The following is an 18,517-nucleotide window of genomic DNA, read 5'->3' on the forward strand; positions in this document are numbered from 1 at the left end:
TTCAGGTCTACCGCTGCGAACCAATCTAGATGCCGGACACCAGATAGAATTTGTTTCTGGGTGAGCATTTTGAACGGGAGTTTGGACAAGGTCCGATTGAAAACTCGCAGGTCCAAGATCGGTCGTAAGCCGCCGCCTTTCTTGGGTACAACGAAGTAAGGGCTGTAGAAACCCTTCTTCGTTTCTGTTGGAGGGACAGGCTCTATCGCGTCCTTTAATAGAAGGGAGGCGATTTCTTCGCGCAGGGAGTGGGCATGTTGGCCGTGTACTGCAGAAAAATGTATGCCCACGAAGGGGGGGGGAGACCTGGCAAACTGAATTGCGTAACCGAGTCGAATGGTCTGGTGCAGCCAGCGTGACGGGTTGGGCAGTGAAAGCCACGCCTCTAAACTCCGTGCTAGGGGCACCAAGGGGACGGGTTTTTTGGACGTACCTGGCGGGGCTTCGCAGCGGTGCGGAACAGGTAACGTGGCGTTGGGAGGCAACGTGGCGTCCCGAGGCTCTGGTGCTGAGAATGAACTCAAAGCACTTACCTTGCTCCGCGCATCCGGCAGGGGGCGGGTTCGTGACTGAGGAGGAGGTCTGATGCTGGCGTCCTCTGGACTCGTCTGAACCGGCCGGCCGGGGAACAGTCGTGGCGCTGAAGGCGGGGACACCGCGTCCATGGAGCCGGGACTGTTGAGGCCTGAAAGCAGAGTGCCGTGAGAATGGCATTTGCGGGCCATGTGCCCCAGAGACAAAGGAAATAGCTCTTTTATTGAGAATTTGGGTACCGCAGCCCGGGTTAGGGGGTGCGGCAAATGAAAAAACAAAGGATTCTCCTCTCGGCCCTCCACCGGGGGACGGAGCAGTCTTACCACCTCCGGAGCTAACGTCTTGGGCTCTGGGTGTGTTGTCTCAGGAGCGCCTGGGAACCTTCCGGGTCCTCGAGGGGGTCCTCGAGGGGGTCCGTGAGATGCGGTTTGCTCGACGCTGGGGCTGAGAGCTGGGCCCGGGTTGAGGAGGAGCAGGAGCTTGCCTTCTGGCCGCGGGAGGACGCCCTCGGCGAGCAGACAGGGCATGGGCCGTGGCGGCAGGCTTGCGGCGAGGCATGATGTGAGAGATGGCCTCCGACTGCTTCTTCACCGTGGAGAACTGCTGGGCAAAGTCCTCGACGGTGTCGCCGAAGAGGCCGAACTGGGAGACAGGGGCGTTGAGGAAGCGAGTCTTGTCGGCTTCACGCATCTCGACCATGTTCAGCCACAGTTGACGTTCGTGGACCACTAGCGTGGCCATCGCCTGCCCGAGCGCTTGCGCTGTGACCTTCGTCGCCCTCAGGGCGAGGTCGGTCGCTGAGCGCAGTTCCTGCAGCGTGTCGAGAGCCATGGCATGCAGGGCGGAAGCGGCGCGTCCGGCGGCGCTGTAGGCCTTCGCTGTCAGCGAGGAGGTTGCTCTACAGGTCCGGGAAGGGAGTACGGGGCGACCTCGCCAGGTAGGGGTACCGGGGCATAGATGGATCGCAACCGCCCTATCCACCTGGGGAATCGCCTCGTACCCATGGCGCGCTCCACCGTCGAGGGTGGCGAGGGCGGACGAGCCTGTGGTGATGTGACGAGTGCCGATGTGACGAGTGGAGAGGGGTGCTCTCCACGAAGACGTCAGCTCGTCATGCACTTCCGGGAAAAACGGGACCGGGGGGGCGAGGCTGTGAGCGACGCCCAAACCCCAGGAACCAGTCGTCCAGCCGTGATGGTTGTGGGGAGGATGGAGGGTTCCAATCCAAGCCCACACTGTTGGCTGCCCGGGAAAGCATGTCGGTCATCTGTGCATCAGCCTCAGCCTGGGCGTGCAAGCCTGAAAGCGGCAGCCCAGGGGAGTCCTCAGCATCAGATAACACGCCCTCTGATGCCGCGGCGAGCTCATCTGCTTCCATCGCAAGAGGGTCGGCAGACTGGCTGTGAGGCGAGTCACCACTGCCTCGAGCACGGACGGGAATCAACGAGCGTGTCGGGGTGCGGGTGGTCCGAGGGGGCGTACCCGGCGGAGCTGCACCCGCTGCCATCCCCAAATCGCCTCCATCGCCAGCCGCATCGTCCTCAATCCCGTGGGAAGAAGGAGCGACACGGGGGGCGGCTGGAGTGGCTTGCTCACGGTTGTAAGCAAGCCGCGACCGCAACGTTGTCATGGTCATGTTCTCGCAGTGAGAACATGAACCATCCACAAACGCAGCCTCGGTGTGATCGCTACCCAGACACACGAGACAGCGCCTGTGGCCGTCGGAAGCGGAGAGCACTCTACCGCATCCAGAAACAACACAGGGGCGGAAAGGCATCTTTATAAAGACGCGTCCTTAAAAGGACGTTCAACGCCGCTGTGTTTTGCTCTTTTAGAGGAAATTACTCTTTTAAATAAAATCACTCTTTTAGGGAAAAAACTCGTGAGAGTTTTTTAATCTGCACTGTCGATGCGCCCAGGGGCAGGAATGCACAGCCGTGCAAACAGGAGAAAGCCGCTGTTGTGCGCCGTAGAATCCAACAGCATGCAGCAGAGGGATAGCAGGAAATCGGTGTGTACACGCAGCAGTTGCAGACACGACCATCGTCTCCGAAGAAATTTTCTGAATGAACTCCCGTATTTGTGCCGCTTAAATACCCGTATGTCCGGGGGCGGGACATGCAAATACTGGTTGCCAACTCTCATTGGCCTTTTTTCATAGTCCAGAGGTGAATATCGGCGCTCAAGAGAGACCCCTAGTGTCGCTTCTCTGACACAACGTGGAGAGAGCGACAGAAGGGGAATCAGCTTTATTGCCAAGTGTGCTTACACATACAAGTAATTTGTCTTGGTGACAGGAGCTTCCAGTGCACAACAAAACAAAACAGCAACAAGACATAGATAATAATACAAAATAATAACTGTATAAAAATGAATAAAAACAATTTTAATTGAAAATAAAGTATATGTAGAACTCACAATAAGACTATATATATATATATATATATATATATATATATATATATATATATACACACACACACATACACATATATAGCAAATCTAAAACAAATCTGTTACAGTGCAACGGAATGTAATGGCAGAAGAGGTTGGATGTGTTGGATAAATATAAAAAGACTAAACTGTGTATTGCACATAATTATTGCTCAATGGGGCAATTTTAAATGTTCATGAGATGGATAGCCTGAGGAAAAAAACTGTTCTTGTGCCTGACGGTTCTGGTGCTCAGAGCTCTGAAGCACTGGCCAGAAGGCAACAGTTCAAAAAGGTAGTGAGCAGGGTGAGTGGGGTCCAGAGTGATTTTTTCCTGCCTTTTTCCTCACTCTGGAAGTGAATAGTTCTTGAAGGGAGGGCAGGGGCAACCAATAATTCTCTAAGCAGTCTGAACTGTCCTTTAATTGTAGTCTTCTGATATCTGATTTAGTAGCTGAACCAAACCAAACAGTTACTGAAGTGCAGAGGACAGACTAAATGAATGCTGAGTAGAACTGTATCAGCAGTGCCTGTGGCAGTTTGAACTTCCTAAGCTGGTGAAGGAAGTGCAACCTCTGCTTGGCATTTTTCACAATGGAGTCGATGTGTATCTCCCACTTCAGGTCTTGTGAGGTGGTATGTCCCAGGAACTTGAATGACTCCACTGCTGCTACAGTGCTGTTTAGAATGGAGAAGGGGATCAGTATTGGAGTGTTCATCCAAAAGTCCACAATCATCTCCACTGTTTTGAGCGTGTTCAGATCAAGGTTGTTTTGACTGCACCAGACAGCCAGCTGTTTAACCTCCCTTCTGTATGCAGGCTCATCATCATCTCGGATGAGGCATATGACAGTGGTGTCATCTGCAAACTTCAGGAGCTTGACAGAGGGGTCCTTGGCAATGCAGTCATTGGTGTAGAGGGCGAAGTGTAGTGGGGAGAGCGCAGATCCCTGGGGGGAACCAGTGCTGATTGTACTGCTGTTGGAAGTGAATTTACCGTCTCACAAGCTGCTGCCTGTCCGTCAGAAAGCTGGTGATCCACTGACAGATAGACGTGGGAACAGAGTTGGTGTTATTTGTTCTGGAGTATAGCTGGGATGATGGTGTTGAAAGCCGAAAAGGATCCTTGCATATGCCCCTGGTCTGTCCAGATGCTGCAGGATATGATGCAATCCCATGTTGACTACATCCTGCACAGTCCTGTTTGCTCGATAAGCAAATTGAAGTGGATCTAGAAATGGTCCAGTGATGTCCTTCAGGTGGGCCAACACCAGGCTCTCCAATGATTTCATGACCACAGACATCAGGGCGACAGGTCTGTAGTCATTAAGTCCTGTGATGGGGGGTTGCAGGAGGTGTTGGTGTTTGTGTGAAGTGAAGGTAAGAGAGGGTGTGTTTGAGCAATCAGTGCAGTCAAAGCAGGCTTGTAGTTCCAGCTCTGCTTCATTGGTTCATTTCTTTACAGTCCTTACTACAGGCTTGGCTGATTTTCATTTGTAAAATCGGAAGAAGTTTGGAAGAAGATGAACCAGACAGTGATCAGAGTCCCAAAGCTGCTCTAGGGACAGAGCAATGATCCAATATATTTCTGTCTCTGGTTGGGCATGTAATGTGCTGTTTGTATTTGGGGAGTTCACGTGTGAGATTTGCTTTGTTAATATCCCCAAGAATAATAATAACGGAGTCCGGGTGTTGTTCCGTGTCTGTGATCTGATCAGCCAGCTGTTGCAGCGCTGCATTCACACATTTGGCGCGATATAAACACTCAGCAGAAAATACGAAGAAAACTCACACGGCGCATAGAACGGCTGAACATTAACAAAGAGCGCTTCTAAATTAGGGCAGAGCATCTTCTTTAATGTTGTTACATCTGTACACCAACTTTCATTTCAAAGCATGTTCCACCGCCTCTCGTTTTCCCCATTATATCCACGATGCATTCCACTATGAACAGCTGAAAGCCTGGCAGATGTAACACGCTGTTCGGAATGGCTTCACTCAGCAAGGTTTCTGTGAAGCACAAGGCAGCAGGGTTTGACAAGTACTTGTTTGTAGGGGTGAGGAGAATTAGTTCATCCATTTTGTTAGGAAGAGAGTGGAGATTCGCTGGATGAATACTCGGCAGCGCTGTTCGAAAGCCGCGCCGACGGAGCTTGACCAGCGCACCTGCTCGTCTCCCTCCCCTGCATCTCTTGAACAGCAAAGCTGCGCCTCTGACTAAAATGTCCATCAAAGCGTCCGGATATTCCAAAACCAGGAAAATTTGTCTGGTATATGCTGCCGAATGTTCAGCAGTTTGTCCCTGTAAAACTGCCTAGAAAAAGATTACTAAACACAGGACAAACAAACAAAAACAACAAAAGAATAGGAACGCTCCACACAGAGGCGGCCATCCGCGGCACCATCATGATTGCTGCAGTTCATGCGTATTGCCCACACTTTGGAAACACTCATAATAAAACCAGTATCGCAACCAGTTTAAGATTATAACTTAAAATGTGCATGAGATACTGTATGACGCACCCACAAAAGATGCAGTAGGCTATCTGTAACTGGAGTAGGGGCGTGAGCTCTTTCCTTAGTTCTGCCACCTGGAGGATATTGTGAAAAGTGCAACAACTGCATTTTAATTCTAATGGTGAGTTCACATACAAAGCGAAGCGAGACGGGCGGCGCGAATGAAGTTGATGATGCGGCTCGAACACGCGGAATCACTTCATTCACGTATTAAAATTTTTCAACTAGAGCGAGGAATTTGCTTGACGCGTTGTCACGAAAGCCTATTCAGCATTGAGATTGTCCGGATGTCACTGACATATTGACGTAGTAGCAGAAGAAATCTGGAAAAATTATGAAAAATGTTGTAGCGGTGTGGGCACCCGGAATTGTATGACACAACATCATACATGTACAGAGACCGGACGAAAAAAGACATTGCTTGGAGGAAAGTGAGCGAGGAAGTTGGACTACCTGGTAAGTTCTGAAAATATGCGTGTCTACTTGATTCCGGCTATTGGTTGTACTTTACTATGAACCAAGTCGTAGAAGCCCCTCCTCCTGTCCTTTTCGAAAGAGAAGGGGGAATACTCGCGGGTTCGTGTTACTCGTGCGAACGCAAGTTTAAACACAAATGTATAATCCAGCGGTCAATCTCGCGTGAGCAATGCGGAGCAAAATGGTTCTTCACGTTGTATGTGAACGCACCATAAGAAGCCTGCCTATTTTATGCTGTGCGATTTTAACTGCTTTTTAGTTAAAATCGCTTAAAATTGTCTTTTCATTTAATTACATTTTTTTAAACAAACTGATGTGAGATTTTAAACATTCAATGTTTGCAAGTGTTCATTAATTGCATTGTGCATCTCAAGATAAATTAACATAAATTATGTTCATATATGTTGGGATATTACTATGCCTTCAGGAAAGTAAGAGGCTTGACAGTTTTACAGTTCATTTAACTGTTACTTGCCTTGTGTTCAAAATCATGACACTTCAAGGTATTTATTTCAAGGATAATTTAATTCTGATATTTCTACAAATATCCAGTTTTCCATTATCAATTTTTATACAAAATCATCACAACATTGTGGACCATTTAAGATTGTTCCCTTCTGACAAACCTAACAAAATATATGAGGCAATGATAAACAAAAGAGGAGACATTTAAAGCTTAAATATGTCATTTTCTATGCCATCAGTATCAACAAATTGAATTGCAAAAATAATCACTGTTATCAGATTTCAGAAAACTCCCCATCTTCCATTAGTTGAACAGCCCCACAAACAAACAGAATAATGTTGTGATAATTGCATGCCTTAGAACCACAGTATTACACTTACAGTTCAAGAAATAATTTTAACACAAAACAATTACACACATCAGCTTTATTTGCTTTTTTTAAATTGTATTTATTATGTAATTTTGTTTAAATTTTGTGTTTTTTTATTTATTTATGAAATTATACATTATTTTAATAAGGTATAGATATATAGGTAATGTGATTGATGGATAACCTGTGGACAAATCCTATAGTTTTTTAAATAATACATAAAAATGCCATTCCAGTGAGGATAAAGAGTTTTAATGAAGCAAAATAAATGCATCCTAAATATAACCTCATTACACAAGAAAAATAATGATAACAATAACATAAAAAACCAAAGTCACTTGAGTCACTTGACTTTTGTTAATGTGTCTAGAAAAATAACACAGTAAAAATGTGGTTTCAGATATTTGTTGTTAAATTCATTATTTACATATACTATATTAATCAGGCACACAAAAGGCACCTGTTTTGTAGAATGACCTCCGTCTCCTCTTTCAGCATGGCCAGCTCTACTACCCAGAGGAGGCAAATCAAAGTGGCTACGACTCTTACGGAATGTATCTGTCATCTCCCATGGGCTATGAGGATGCGTTCCTCGATGAGCCAGTTCAGTACCCTGTGGTGAGCGAGAAACAGGTTCTCAAACCCAATACCAACTACGTGGACTTCTACTCCACCACACGCAGGCCTTCGTACAGAACTCAGACCTACCCAGCCTCACCTGACTCCTGGGTGTAGGCGTGTACTGTGTATGTGTGTGTGTGTAAATATGTTTATGTAAAGTGTAGCCATACATAGACTATTGCAAGGAGATGACACTTATCTGAGTCAGAGGAATCCAAGAGTATTCCTATACCATGTTATGGACAAGCTGTTGAATTTAAATGGTGACTGGATTTTAATTTGCGGGATTTAATTTGTGTTTTTTGTGTGTATATGCGTTCGAGTGTGTATGCGAGCAAGCTGTTGCATTTGAAGCGACTCATTCATTTTCAGTTGTTGAATTTAAATTGTGCGAGTGTGTGTGTGTGTGTGTGTGTGTGTGTGTGTGTGTGTGTGTGTGTGTGTGTGTGTGTGTGTGTGTGTGATTGTATGAAAGATTAATGTGCACCATTGAATTAACTTGAATGTTTTGACCTGGGATTGAATGTGAGCCAAAGACTTTACTTTCCAGTCACTGATATTTTAAAACAGTAGTGTGTTTAAAGTTTAATGTAATAAGAGCCATCTTTTAAAGTTTTTATTATTCATTATTTTTTATTTTTTTTATTTTATGGCATGTTATTAAAAGTCACCTCAGTTCCTGAGCCAGATGAAAAAGTGTAACGAAATTACATATTGGCCAAAAAGTCCAATTAAGAAATAATAGCTGTGTAAAACAAAAAAACTTTAATGATGTTCTGTGCATTGGAAAACAAAATGTCCTTTTGTCTGGTCTCATTGCTGTAGCCTAATTAATGTAAAGACAAATGTATGTTCCATTGAGTCTTGTACAACTATGTCAGTTTATTGTACAGCTGTGATCTGTGCTACTACGCACAAAAAACTGTTCCATGATAAATCGCTATGTAGAAGTGTGTGTATATGTAAGAGACCTTATGGAAACAAAAGTTATTACTATACTATCAGAATATTTAGATGTAATAAAGATAACATTTGTTATTTGTTGTTTATGTTGTTTGTTCCCCTACACTGTAAAAAAAATCTTGTTGTTTCAACTTAAAAAAGTAAGTGTTTATGCTGCCTTAAAATTTTAAGTTGTGTCAACTTAAGAGGGAAAGTTTTTTAAACAACCTAAATTTTACTTTAATTAATATAACTTGTTAATTGAGCTTAATGTCTTATTACGTAAAATTGACTTTCAAAGTTCAACTTCATTCTAATCATTTCAAACTGAATTAGAAGTTCATTTCACGGATTGATAACCATAGAGGTAGTTAGTGCTATCCAGTTGATGATCATAGAGAAATGCCTCATCGCTTTATCATATTCAGAATTAAAGGGATAGTTTAACCAAAAATGAAAATTCTCTGATAATTTACTCACCCTCATGCCATCTGAGATGTGTATGACTTTCTTTCTTCTGCAAACCACTTTTGAAGATTTGTAGAAAAAGATCCAGGCTCAGCAGGTCCTTAGAATAGGAGTGGATGGTGATTAGATATTTGTAGGTCCAAAAAGCACAGATAGTCACCATAAAAGTAATACCTCCTATCTCCAGCAGTGAAATTAATGTCTTCTAAAGTGAATCTATCAATTTGTGTGTGAAAATGAACGATATTGAAGTACTTTTTAACTATAAATTATCGCTTCCAGTCAAGCGTTTAGTAGACTTAAATATTAAATCTTTAACATGTATGGCATGAATTGGAAAGTAAGATTAAGGTTTGGGATTTTTAAGGGTACCTGCGTTTCATAAATGTATGACCTGCATACATTAGTTTCAATTAAGAGGAAATTAGGAGTGTATTTCTCCTTTGTCATTTTGAAAACCACTCCAGATTTAATTTAGAACAGTGTCATTAAAATTACATTATATATTAGGATCATTTGTGATTGTATGTGAAAGGATTCAGGTCACCAGGATTAAATGAAATTAGTGCATTAAAAAGACTGAAAACTAGGCTACACCTGCGAGAATCTGGGCTTGATAACTGTCAAAGTAATATTCCATGTTTAATACAAGTTAAGCTCACTCAACAGCATTTATGGCATAATACGGATCACCACAAAATGTATTTTGACTTGCCCCTCCTTTTCTTAAAAAAAAAAAGCTAAAAATCTGGGTTCCATTAGGCCTTACCAATCACCACTTCCACTTAATATGGAAGTGAACGGGGCCAACATTAGAATACTCACTGTTTCAAACGTTTAGCCACAAGATGTCTTTAGTGTGATAAAATCGCTTAATAACCTTTTCTGTGTAAAGTTAAGCCAATATTACAAGTGCTTTTAAAAAATTAAAAGCTTCACATTTCTGCCTTTAAACCCTGGATATATTGGACACTTTGCAAAAGGCGAGGCCATTGTCGATATGGCTTCGAGATATGAAATAAAAATTTTTCGTCCAGCTGTTGTTATATTTACACACACATATATATATATATATATATATATATATATATATATATACACATACACACACACACACACACACACACACACAGGTGCTGGTCATATAATTAGAATATCATCAAAAAGTTGATTTATTTCAGTAATTCCATTCAAAAAGTGAAACTTGGATATTATATTCATTCATTACACACAGATTGATATATTTCAAGTGTTTATTTCATTTAATTGTGATGATTAAATCTGACAACTAATGAAAATCCCAAATTCAGTATATCCGAAAATTAGAATATTACTTAAGACCAATACAAAAAAAGGATTTTTAGAAATGTTTTCCAACTGAAAAGTATGAACATGAAAAGTATGAGCATGTACAGCACTCAATACTTAGTTGGGGCTCCTTTTGCCTGAATTACTGCAGCAATGCGGCGTGGCATGGAGTCGATCAGTCTGTGGCACTGCTCGGGTGTTATGAGAGCCCAGGTTGCTCTGATAGTGGCCTTCAGCTCTTATGCATTGTTGGGTCTGGTGTATCGCATCTTCCTCTTCACAATACCCCATAGATTTTCTATAGGGTTAAGGTCAGGTGAGTTTGCTGGCCAATTAAGAACAGGGATACCATGGTCCTTAAACCAGGTACTGGTAGCTTTGGCACTGTGTGCAGGTGCCAAGTCCTGTTGGAAAATGAAATCTGCATCTCCATAAAGTTGGTCAGCAGCAGGAAGCATGAAGTGCTCTAAAACTTCCTGGTAGACGGCTGCGTTGATCTTGGACCTCAGAAAACACAGTGGACCAACACCAGCAGATGACATGGCACCCCAAACCATCACTGACTGTGGAAACATTACACTGGACTTCAAGCAATGTGGATTCTGTGCCTTTCCTCTCTTCCTCCAGACTCTGGGTCCTTGATTTCCAAAGGAAATGCAACATTTACTTTCATCAGAGAACATAACTTTGGACCACTCAGCAGCAGTCCAGTCCTTTTTGTCTTAAGCCCAGGCGAGACGCTTCTGACGCTGTGTCTTGTTCAAGAGTGGCTTGACACAAGGAATGCGACAGCTGAAACCCATGTCTTGCATACGTCGGTGCGTGGTGGTTCTTGAAGCACTGACTCCAGCTGCAGTCCACGCTTTGTGAATCTCCCCCACATTTTTTAATGGGTTTTGTTTCACAAGCCTCTCCAGGGTGCGGTTATCCCTATTGCTTGTACACTTTTTTTCTACCACATCTTTTCCTTCCCTTCGCCTCTCTATTAATGTGCTTGGACACAGAGCTCTGTGAACAGCCAGCCTCTTTAGCAATGACCTTTTGTGTCTTGCCCTCCTTGTGCAAGGTGTCAATGGTCGTCTTTTTGACAGCTGTCAAGTCAGCAGTCTTCCCCATGATTGTGTAGTCTACAGAACTAGACTGAGAGACCATTTAAATGCCTTTGCAGGTGTTTTGAGTTAATTAGCTGATTAGAGTGTGGCACCCGGTGTCTTCAATATTGAACCTTTTCACAATATTCTAATTTTCTGAAATACTGATTTTGGGGTTTTTCATTAGTTGTCAGTTATAATCATCAAAATTAAAAGGAATGAACACTTGAAATATATCAGTCTGTGTGGAATGAATGTATACATTATCCAAGTTTCACTTTTTGAATGGAATTACCGAAATCAACTTTTTGATGATATTCTAATTATATGACCAGCACCTGTATTTTATTTTCATTTTTTTTTTTTTTGCCGGAGCACAACCCAAGTCTCTCCTCCCATCTACCAGTGATACTTGATTCAACTTGCCGCGTCCACTACCTGCGCAGGTATCAACAGCGCAACTGGGTTGTAGGTTGCGAGGTTGAGGTCACAATTGAATTGAAATATGTATGATGTGTATAAATATTATTTATATAACATTATTTTGAATGTTCATGTACTATAATAAAATATTTGATGCTATGAGTGCACCTTAATTTCCTATTACTATTATTTTGAATGGCCATGGAAAATGAAGCATAGTGAGGTAACAATTTTACCTGGTCACAAAAAGTAGTCCGTTAATTTACCTGATGAACTTTCACCTTTTGCTGACACTTTATGCTTTGCAGATCTAATGTGAGCTTCTAAATCACTTGCACCTTTTTTAGCAGCTGTGTTACGTCCGAGGGCGTATCTTTCTTTTATTTTCTTGTTACATCTGTGGATGTAGAAGTTGTATGTGTATTGACTATACATTGTTTGTATGTTTCTGTTGTCTCCCTTGTGTTCCATGTCATCCCAACCAGGTTAATTTACATCAGCTGTGAGTGATTAGGATCGAGTGCTGAGCAGCTCTGATTGGTGCTGATCGGAGGAACATGGGAATAAAGCTGAGGTGGAAAGTCTGCTAGGAGAGACTCTTTCCTCCTGCCCCAGCGTTGATAGCCTTTGTGTTTTTACGCTGTTGTTATTTGGAAACTACAAATTGTTTATGTTAAACTTACCCTAATTTAAACATTGTCCCTTTATTGGTTGTGCAATCTTTTCCACCCGTTGGTATCCATGGAAGCGGTAGAGAGGTGGGCGCCATTTTCTTTGTTAAACCGGTTCCCTTACGACTTCAGTCCACTTGACATTGCGTTACTAACGCATATGGGGAGTGCCTTCATACACAACCTATTTGAAACCTCTCTACAATAACGCCAATATTCTAATATTGGCTATGGTGTTTGAGCCAGCCTGTTTTGGAGCGAAACTGACCGCTCGTTTCGGCGCGAACTGACCGCTATAAAACAGGTGCACAGACACCATTTCCTCAGAATTTCTTCCTTCAAGACAGCGATTACCTCTTGTCTCGAAGCCCTCCACCTTCGCCGTCGATTCACAATAGTCAGCGGACGGAATCTTCACGGCAGCGAGAAGACTCTCCGCTACCCTGCAGTGCTCCGGCGAACATCACTCCGCCTCGCCGCTTGACGCTTCGCTGGTGAACGGACCTCAGCATCCTGATTCTCCGCAGCGCGTCGGCAGGTGTAGAGTATCCTTTTAAAGCAAAATTGTACTTGTGTGTATAAATGTAAGTTATATAAGTTATATAAATATAAATCTATATTTATATATCTAGAAGAGCCACTTACGTGTTCACGTCTTTTCAAGATGTTGTTCCGTAAGTGTTCCTTGTGCAAGAGACACATCCCGCCGTCAGACAAGCATGAGAGCTGCGTTTTCTGTCTGGGCCGCGGCCACGCAGAGTCAGCTCTCATGGAGACAGACTGTCCTCACTGTGAGGACATGAGTCTCAAGTCGCTTCGCTCACGAATCGACCTCGTTCTGAGGGACGATTCAGCCTCTCGCGCCCTCCCACCAGCCTCTTCTGTGATTCCCGAGGGTTCACACGAGGAGGCACGGTGGGGCCGCGAGGCCGAGCAGGATGAACTTGAGGTGGATTTTGTGCCGGCACACACCCCACGAGCCCCTCAATCTCCACGAATCGCATATATCCCCATACGCTATGTGCGAGACGAGCTCCGGCCCTCTGATGAGCGTGCGGCCTTGTCTCGTTTGGTGGATCTGATGCTGGGGATGATGACGATGTCATGTCTCTCGCCACATCAGGCAAATGGTCAGTGGATAATGCTGCCGCCCCTCCCCCAGCGAGGGCGAGGAACGTGCACGCGCCACTGACAGGGAGATGCTCCGCGTCCTTGCAAGGGCAGTCGAAGAGCTTCACCCTTGACTGGTCTCCCAACCGTCTCGCCTCGATGAATGGTTCCAGCACTGCGGGCGCCGTTAAACGGCAGCATCCCGCACATTTCTTCCCCGAAGTTCATAATGAAAACTATTCAAGTCCTGGCGCGCGACCTTATTTGGCGCGCTCGCGCAGTGACGCCATCCTCTATAATGTGGATAATTTCTTTGGGAAAGAAAACGGTTATGCCCAATTACCCCCTGTGGATGAGGCGGTAGCGGCACACCTCTGCCCAGCGAGTAACATGTACATCCTTCCAAACCGTGTCGACAAACGTCCGCACTGGCGGGAAAAGCTTACTCAGCAGCAGAACAAGCTGGATCAGCACTCCACACAATGGCGGCGCTCCAGGGCAGAAATGAGTGATAAAGAAAAAGACACTCTTTTAGATGCTCTTGTGTCTCCAGCCGGCCTTTTTGGCGGCTCTATGAATAAGTTTGCTGAGCGTTATGTCGCGATTCAGCAGCAGTCACAGGCTATGAGACACTTTATGCCCACATGGAGTATATCACAGCCGGTTCACCCTCGCTCTGTTTCGAGTCAGCGTGCGACTAAAAGCCTCACAGGCACCTGCGTATCATTACGCGCAGCAAAGCGCTCCTGACGGGCAATAGCATTTGAAGCGGAAAGCAGAGCCCGCGATTCCCTCCGGGTCTGCTCCAAAAAAGGCTCGATTGGAGAGACACAAAACACTGTTCCCCATCTCCCCACTTTTGTTGGTCGGGAAAGGGATATTGTTATTCAAAATGTTGTTTCTGTGTCTTGCACGCAAATAAATGCAAAAATAAAAATGCAATAAGTGCAAAAAAGAATACAGCATTCGTTGCAAATGCACGAGATGCTCACACATTCTCAATAAAGAGCCCCCTTTTCCTCTTCAAAGCACACACATTATGCGCAACCGCTTCCCTAGAGTGAGCGTCGCATCATATCATACAGTGAGCAAACCAAACTGCCCTCTGTCCCACTATGCGGATGCGTGGCGATCCCTAACGGGTATTTCAGAATGGGTGCAAAAACGATCGAACAAGGATATACGATCCTTATTTGCACACCGGCCACCCCGTTTCAACGGCGTTCTGTCTTCCACGGTTTCGTCCGATGACGCGTCAGTGTTACGAGCCGAAATACACCTCTCATCGTGAAAAATGCGATCGAGATTGTGCCAAATTGTCAAGCACAAAATGGTTTTACAGCCGTTATTTTCTTGTTCCAAAGAAAGACGGCGGGCTTCGGCCAATCCTGCATCTGAGACATTTTAATCGCGCATTTGTATGCGCCTGTTCAAAATGATTATTCAGAAAAGGATCTTATCGCATGTACGCCCATATGATTGGTTTGCGTTGATAGATCTGAAGGATGCGTACTATCATATCCAAATTGTACGACATCACAGGATGTTTTTGAGATTCGCGTTCGAGGGAACAGCGTATCAATTCATAGCCCTGCCCTTCGGACAGTCTTTGGCTCCTCACACATTCACAAAGTGCATTGATGCGGTTGTCGCCCCTCTGAGACTGAGCGGCATGCGCATCCTAAACTACCTCGACAATTGGCTGTTACTGCCACAATCAGAGGTTTTTTTATGCCAGCACAGTTTTATTGCTTCAGCCATTTTACAGTGTCCATCTCAGTTAAAACTGGGGAGAACATTTCCACTGAAACTTGTTTCAGAAAGCACTGGGATTTGTGGCGGCGCATCCGCCGTCATTCCATTAGTTCTCTTACACATGAGACCTCTTGAGTGCTGGCTGAAGCGCCGTGTGGCGCGACGTGCTTAGCGCCGATGACGCATGCGCATCACTATATCCAGCCTCTGTTCAGCACCACGGACAGATCCTCTTGCATTTTACCAGCGAGGTGTCGCGCTGGGGCAAGTGTCACGCGGTGCCTAAAGCCATCGGCTGTATTCCTAGCCTTAAAGGCTTTCAGTCAGAAATATCAAACTGGCATGTCCTGGTTAGCTCAGACAACATGACAGTTGTGGCATATATAAACCGCCAAGGCAGAATTCAGGAGACTTCACCCTCAAACTGTATTGAGGATTTGGGAAATATCTGGCAAAGCAGAAATCTAGCTATTTGCCTCAGTGGAGAATACTCACTGTCCCCTCTGGTACTCGAAGTCCCAAGTTGTCAGGCGAAAAGAGGTGACCACAGATGCTTCCAACACAGGTTGGGGGGCGGTGTGCAATGGACACCCAACTTTTGGCACCTGGACAGGTGTGAGGAGGGCGTGGCACATCAACCGCTTAGAGCTATTGGCTGTAATTCTAGCCTTAAAGGCTTTCAGTCTGAAATAGTGAGCTGTCATGTCCTGGTTTGCTCAGTCAACATGACAGTTGTGGTATATACAAACAGCCAAGGCGGAATTCATTCACCGCCACTGTCGAGAATGACGCGTCACCCCCTCCTATGGAGCGAGCATCATCTCTCCCTGAGAGTGACATATGTCCCAGGCTGCCTGAATTACTGTGCACGTCTACTGTTACGCTAAGGGGCGATACCGGGCGAATGGAGACTTCATCCTCAAACTATACTGAGGATTTGGGAAATATTCAGCAAAGCAGAAATCAATCTATTTGCCTAAGTGGAGAATGCCCACTATCCCCTCTGTTCTTCGAAGTCCCAAGCCCCGCTGGGAAGGGATGCAATGGCACACAAATGGCCGGTGAAAAACAAATATTAGTTTCCTCCAGTATACCTGATCCACTCTGCCATATGCAAAGTCTGAGAGGACAAGGAAACGTTCTATTAGTTGCACCAAAATGGCCAACCAGCCATGGTTTCTGGAAATGATGGAGATGCTGTACAGCTCACCATAGGAAATACCACTGAGGAGGGATCTCCTCTCTCAGGCACACAATTTGGCATCCCCAGCCCCAGCTGTGGAACCTGCATGTGTGGCTCCTGAATGAAGCGTACTAAATGCACCAGAACTGACGTGTTCAGTCATAAACACCATTTTACAAGCCAGAGCACCGTCCACTAGACGCCTCTATGCACTAAAATGGAAGGTGTTCGCTGATTGGTGTCTCTCACACAGCAAGGACCTGGTAAACTGCCCCATACATGAAATTGTAATATTTCTTCAAAAGCGATTAGACGCAGGACTCACCCCGTCAAAGCTCAAAGTGTATGTGGCAACTAGATCTGCATATCACGCACATGAAACCGGCGCCTCTATAGGCAAGTATGATTTAATCATAAAGTTCCTTAAAGGAGCAAGACGATTAAACCCATCTCGGCAGGCTACGGTCCCGACTTGGGATTTAACTTTAGTCCTAAATGCTCACACAGGGCCCCCCCCTTCGAGCCTTTGGACTCTGTTGATTTGCGTATGCTCTCTATTAAGACCACACTACTGCTGGCTCTGGACTCAGAAAAACGGGTCGTTGACCTACATGCATTATCAGTCGACAATTCATGTCTGGAGTTTGGCCTGGTCTTTTAAGAGCCACTGTCAAACCCAGGAAAGGCTATTTACCCAAGGTCCTGACTACACCCTTCAAAGCGCAGGTGGTTCATCTTCAGGCCTTCTCCCCTCCTCCATTTAATTCAGATGAGGAAAAATCATTGCATTTGTTATGCCCTGTGCGGGCGCTACATACATACGTTGAGCATACTTGCCAGTGCAGACTGTCTGATCAGATCTTTGTATGCTATGGAGGATGTGCAAAAGGGATGTCCTTCTCCAAGCAAAGACTTTCTTACCCTGGCTTATGAATCGCAGGTTCAGACTTGTCCAATTGGTGTTAAGCACACTCAAATAGAGGCATGGCCTCCTTATGGGCATGGATGAATGGTGTGTCCTTGCAAGACATATGTTTTGCAGCAGGATGGTCCTCGCAAAACACGTTCGCAAGGTTTTACAACCTAGAAGTAACATCTCTTACTTCACAAGTCCTTGCTATTCATTGGCCATATACATATATATATATATATATATATATATATATATATATATATATATATATATATATATATATATATATGCCCCCTTTTAAGTACGGGCTCCACATCATTTACACAACCGCCTGCATTCATGCTGTTATAATGCCATAAATCACAAGCACTTCATTATAAATAAACTCCCTTCCTGGCCGGGTTCATAGCTCATATATTCATTATGAGTGCTCTCCTCCTGGCCATCATGAGGATCACCCACTGCGGCATACACATGTCGGTCGCCATCCCATAAGACTGCGCTGCCATGTTTCCTCTCTAGGAAGTTATGTCGTGTAGTGCGGCGTGATGGGATTCTGTTCCCCATATGCGTTAGTAACGCAATGTCAAGTGGACTGAAGTCGTAAGGGAACGTCTCGGTTACGTACGTAACCTCGGTTCCCTGAGACGAAGGGAATGAGACATTGCGAACGCTAGCCGCACCACAAGACTCAAGAGTTCTTGAGGCACAAGCAATGTGCTCCTTGTTCTCAGTCAGAAATTCTGAGGAAATGGTGTCTGTGCACCTGTTTTATAGCGGTCAGTTCGCGCCGAAACGAGCGGTCAGTTTCGCGCCAAAACAGGCTGGCTCAAACACCATAGCCAATATTAGAATATTGGCGTTATTGTAGAGAGGTTTCAAATAGGTCGTGTATGAAGGCACTCCCCATATGCGTTAGTAACGCAATGTCTCGTTCCCTTCGTCTCAGGGAACCGAGGTTACGTACGTAACCGAGACGTTTTCTCTTGTTTATTGCTAGGTAGGAAGTGAGGCAAGATTTTTGTTAATTTCTTTTTCTTTGTCTGTAAGTGTAAGTAGTTTGTGCCTCCCTTTTCAGCTAGACTCATTTTGTTTTATGTTGGCCTGTTCCCCTCTTGAAGACTTTATGCTTCCCTTTTGTTTTGTATTTAATAGAGGACAATAAAACTTGTAAACTGTTTTCGTAACCTGTTGTGGTTATTGTTGACTGGGACAGGAGTGAAGACCTCCAAACA

General features: G+C 44.9%; 1 protein-coding gene across 3 annotated transcripts in view; it reads left to right on the top strand.

Annotated features, from left to right (window-relative positions):
• LOC127647061 (plakophilin-4-like) overlaps positions 1–8,402 on the top strand; it is a 77,942-nt gene extending 69,540 nt beyond the window's left edge. For all 3 annotated transcript variants that reach the window (XM_052131135.1, XM_052131136.1, XM_052131137.1), the window contains one exon: positions 7,293–8,402. In XM_052131135.1, coding sequence (XP_051987095.1) covers positions 7,293–7,532 — 240 coding nt within the window. In that variant the 3' untranslated portion in view covers positions 7,533–8,402. The remainder of the gene's footprint in view (positions 1–7,292) is intronic.
• The last annotated feature ends 10,115 nt before the right edge of the window (positions 8,403–18,517 follow it).

This window comes from Xyrauchen texanus, chromosome 7 (genome assembly GCF_025860055.1).
Source record: "Xyrauchen texanus isolate HMW12.3.18 chromosome 7, RBS_HiC_50CHRs, whole genome shotgun sequence".
Lineage (NCBI taxonomy): Eukaryota > Metazoa > Chordata > Actinopteri > Cypriniformes > Catostomidae > Xyrauchen > Xyrauchen texanus.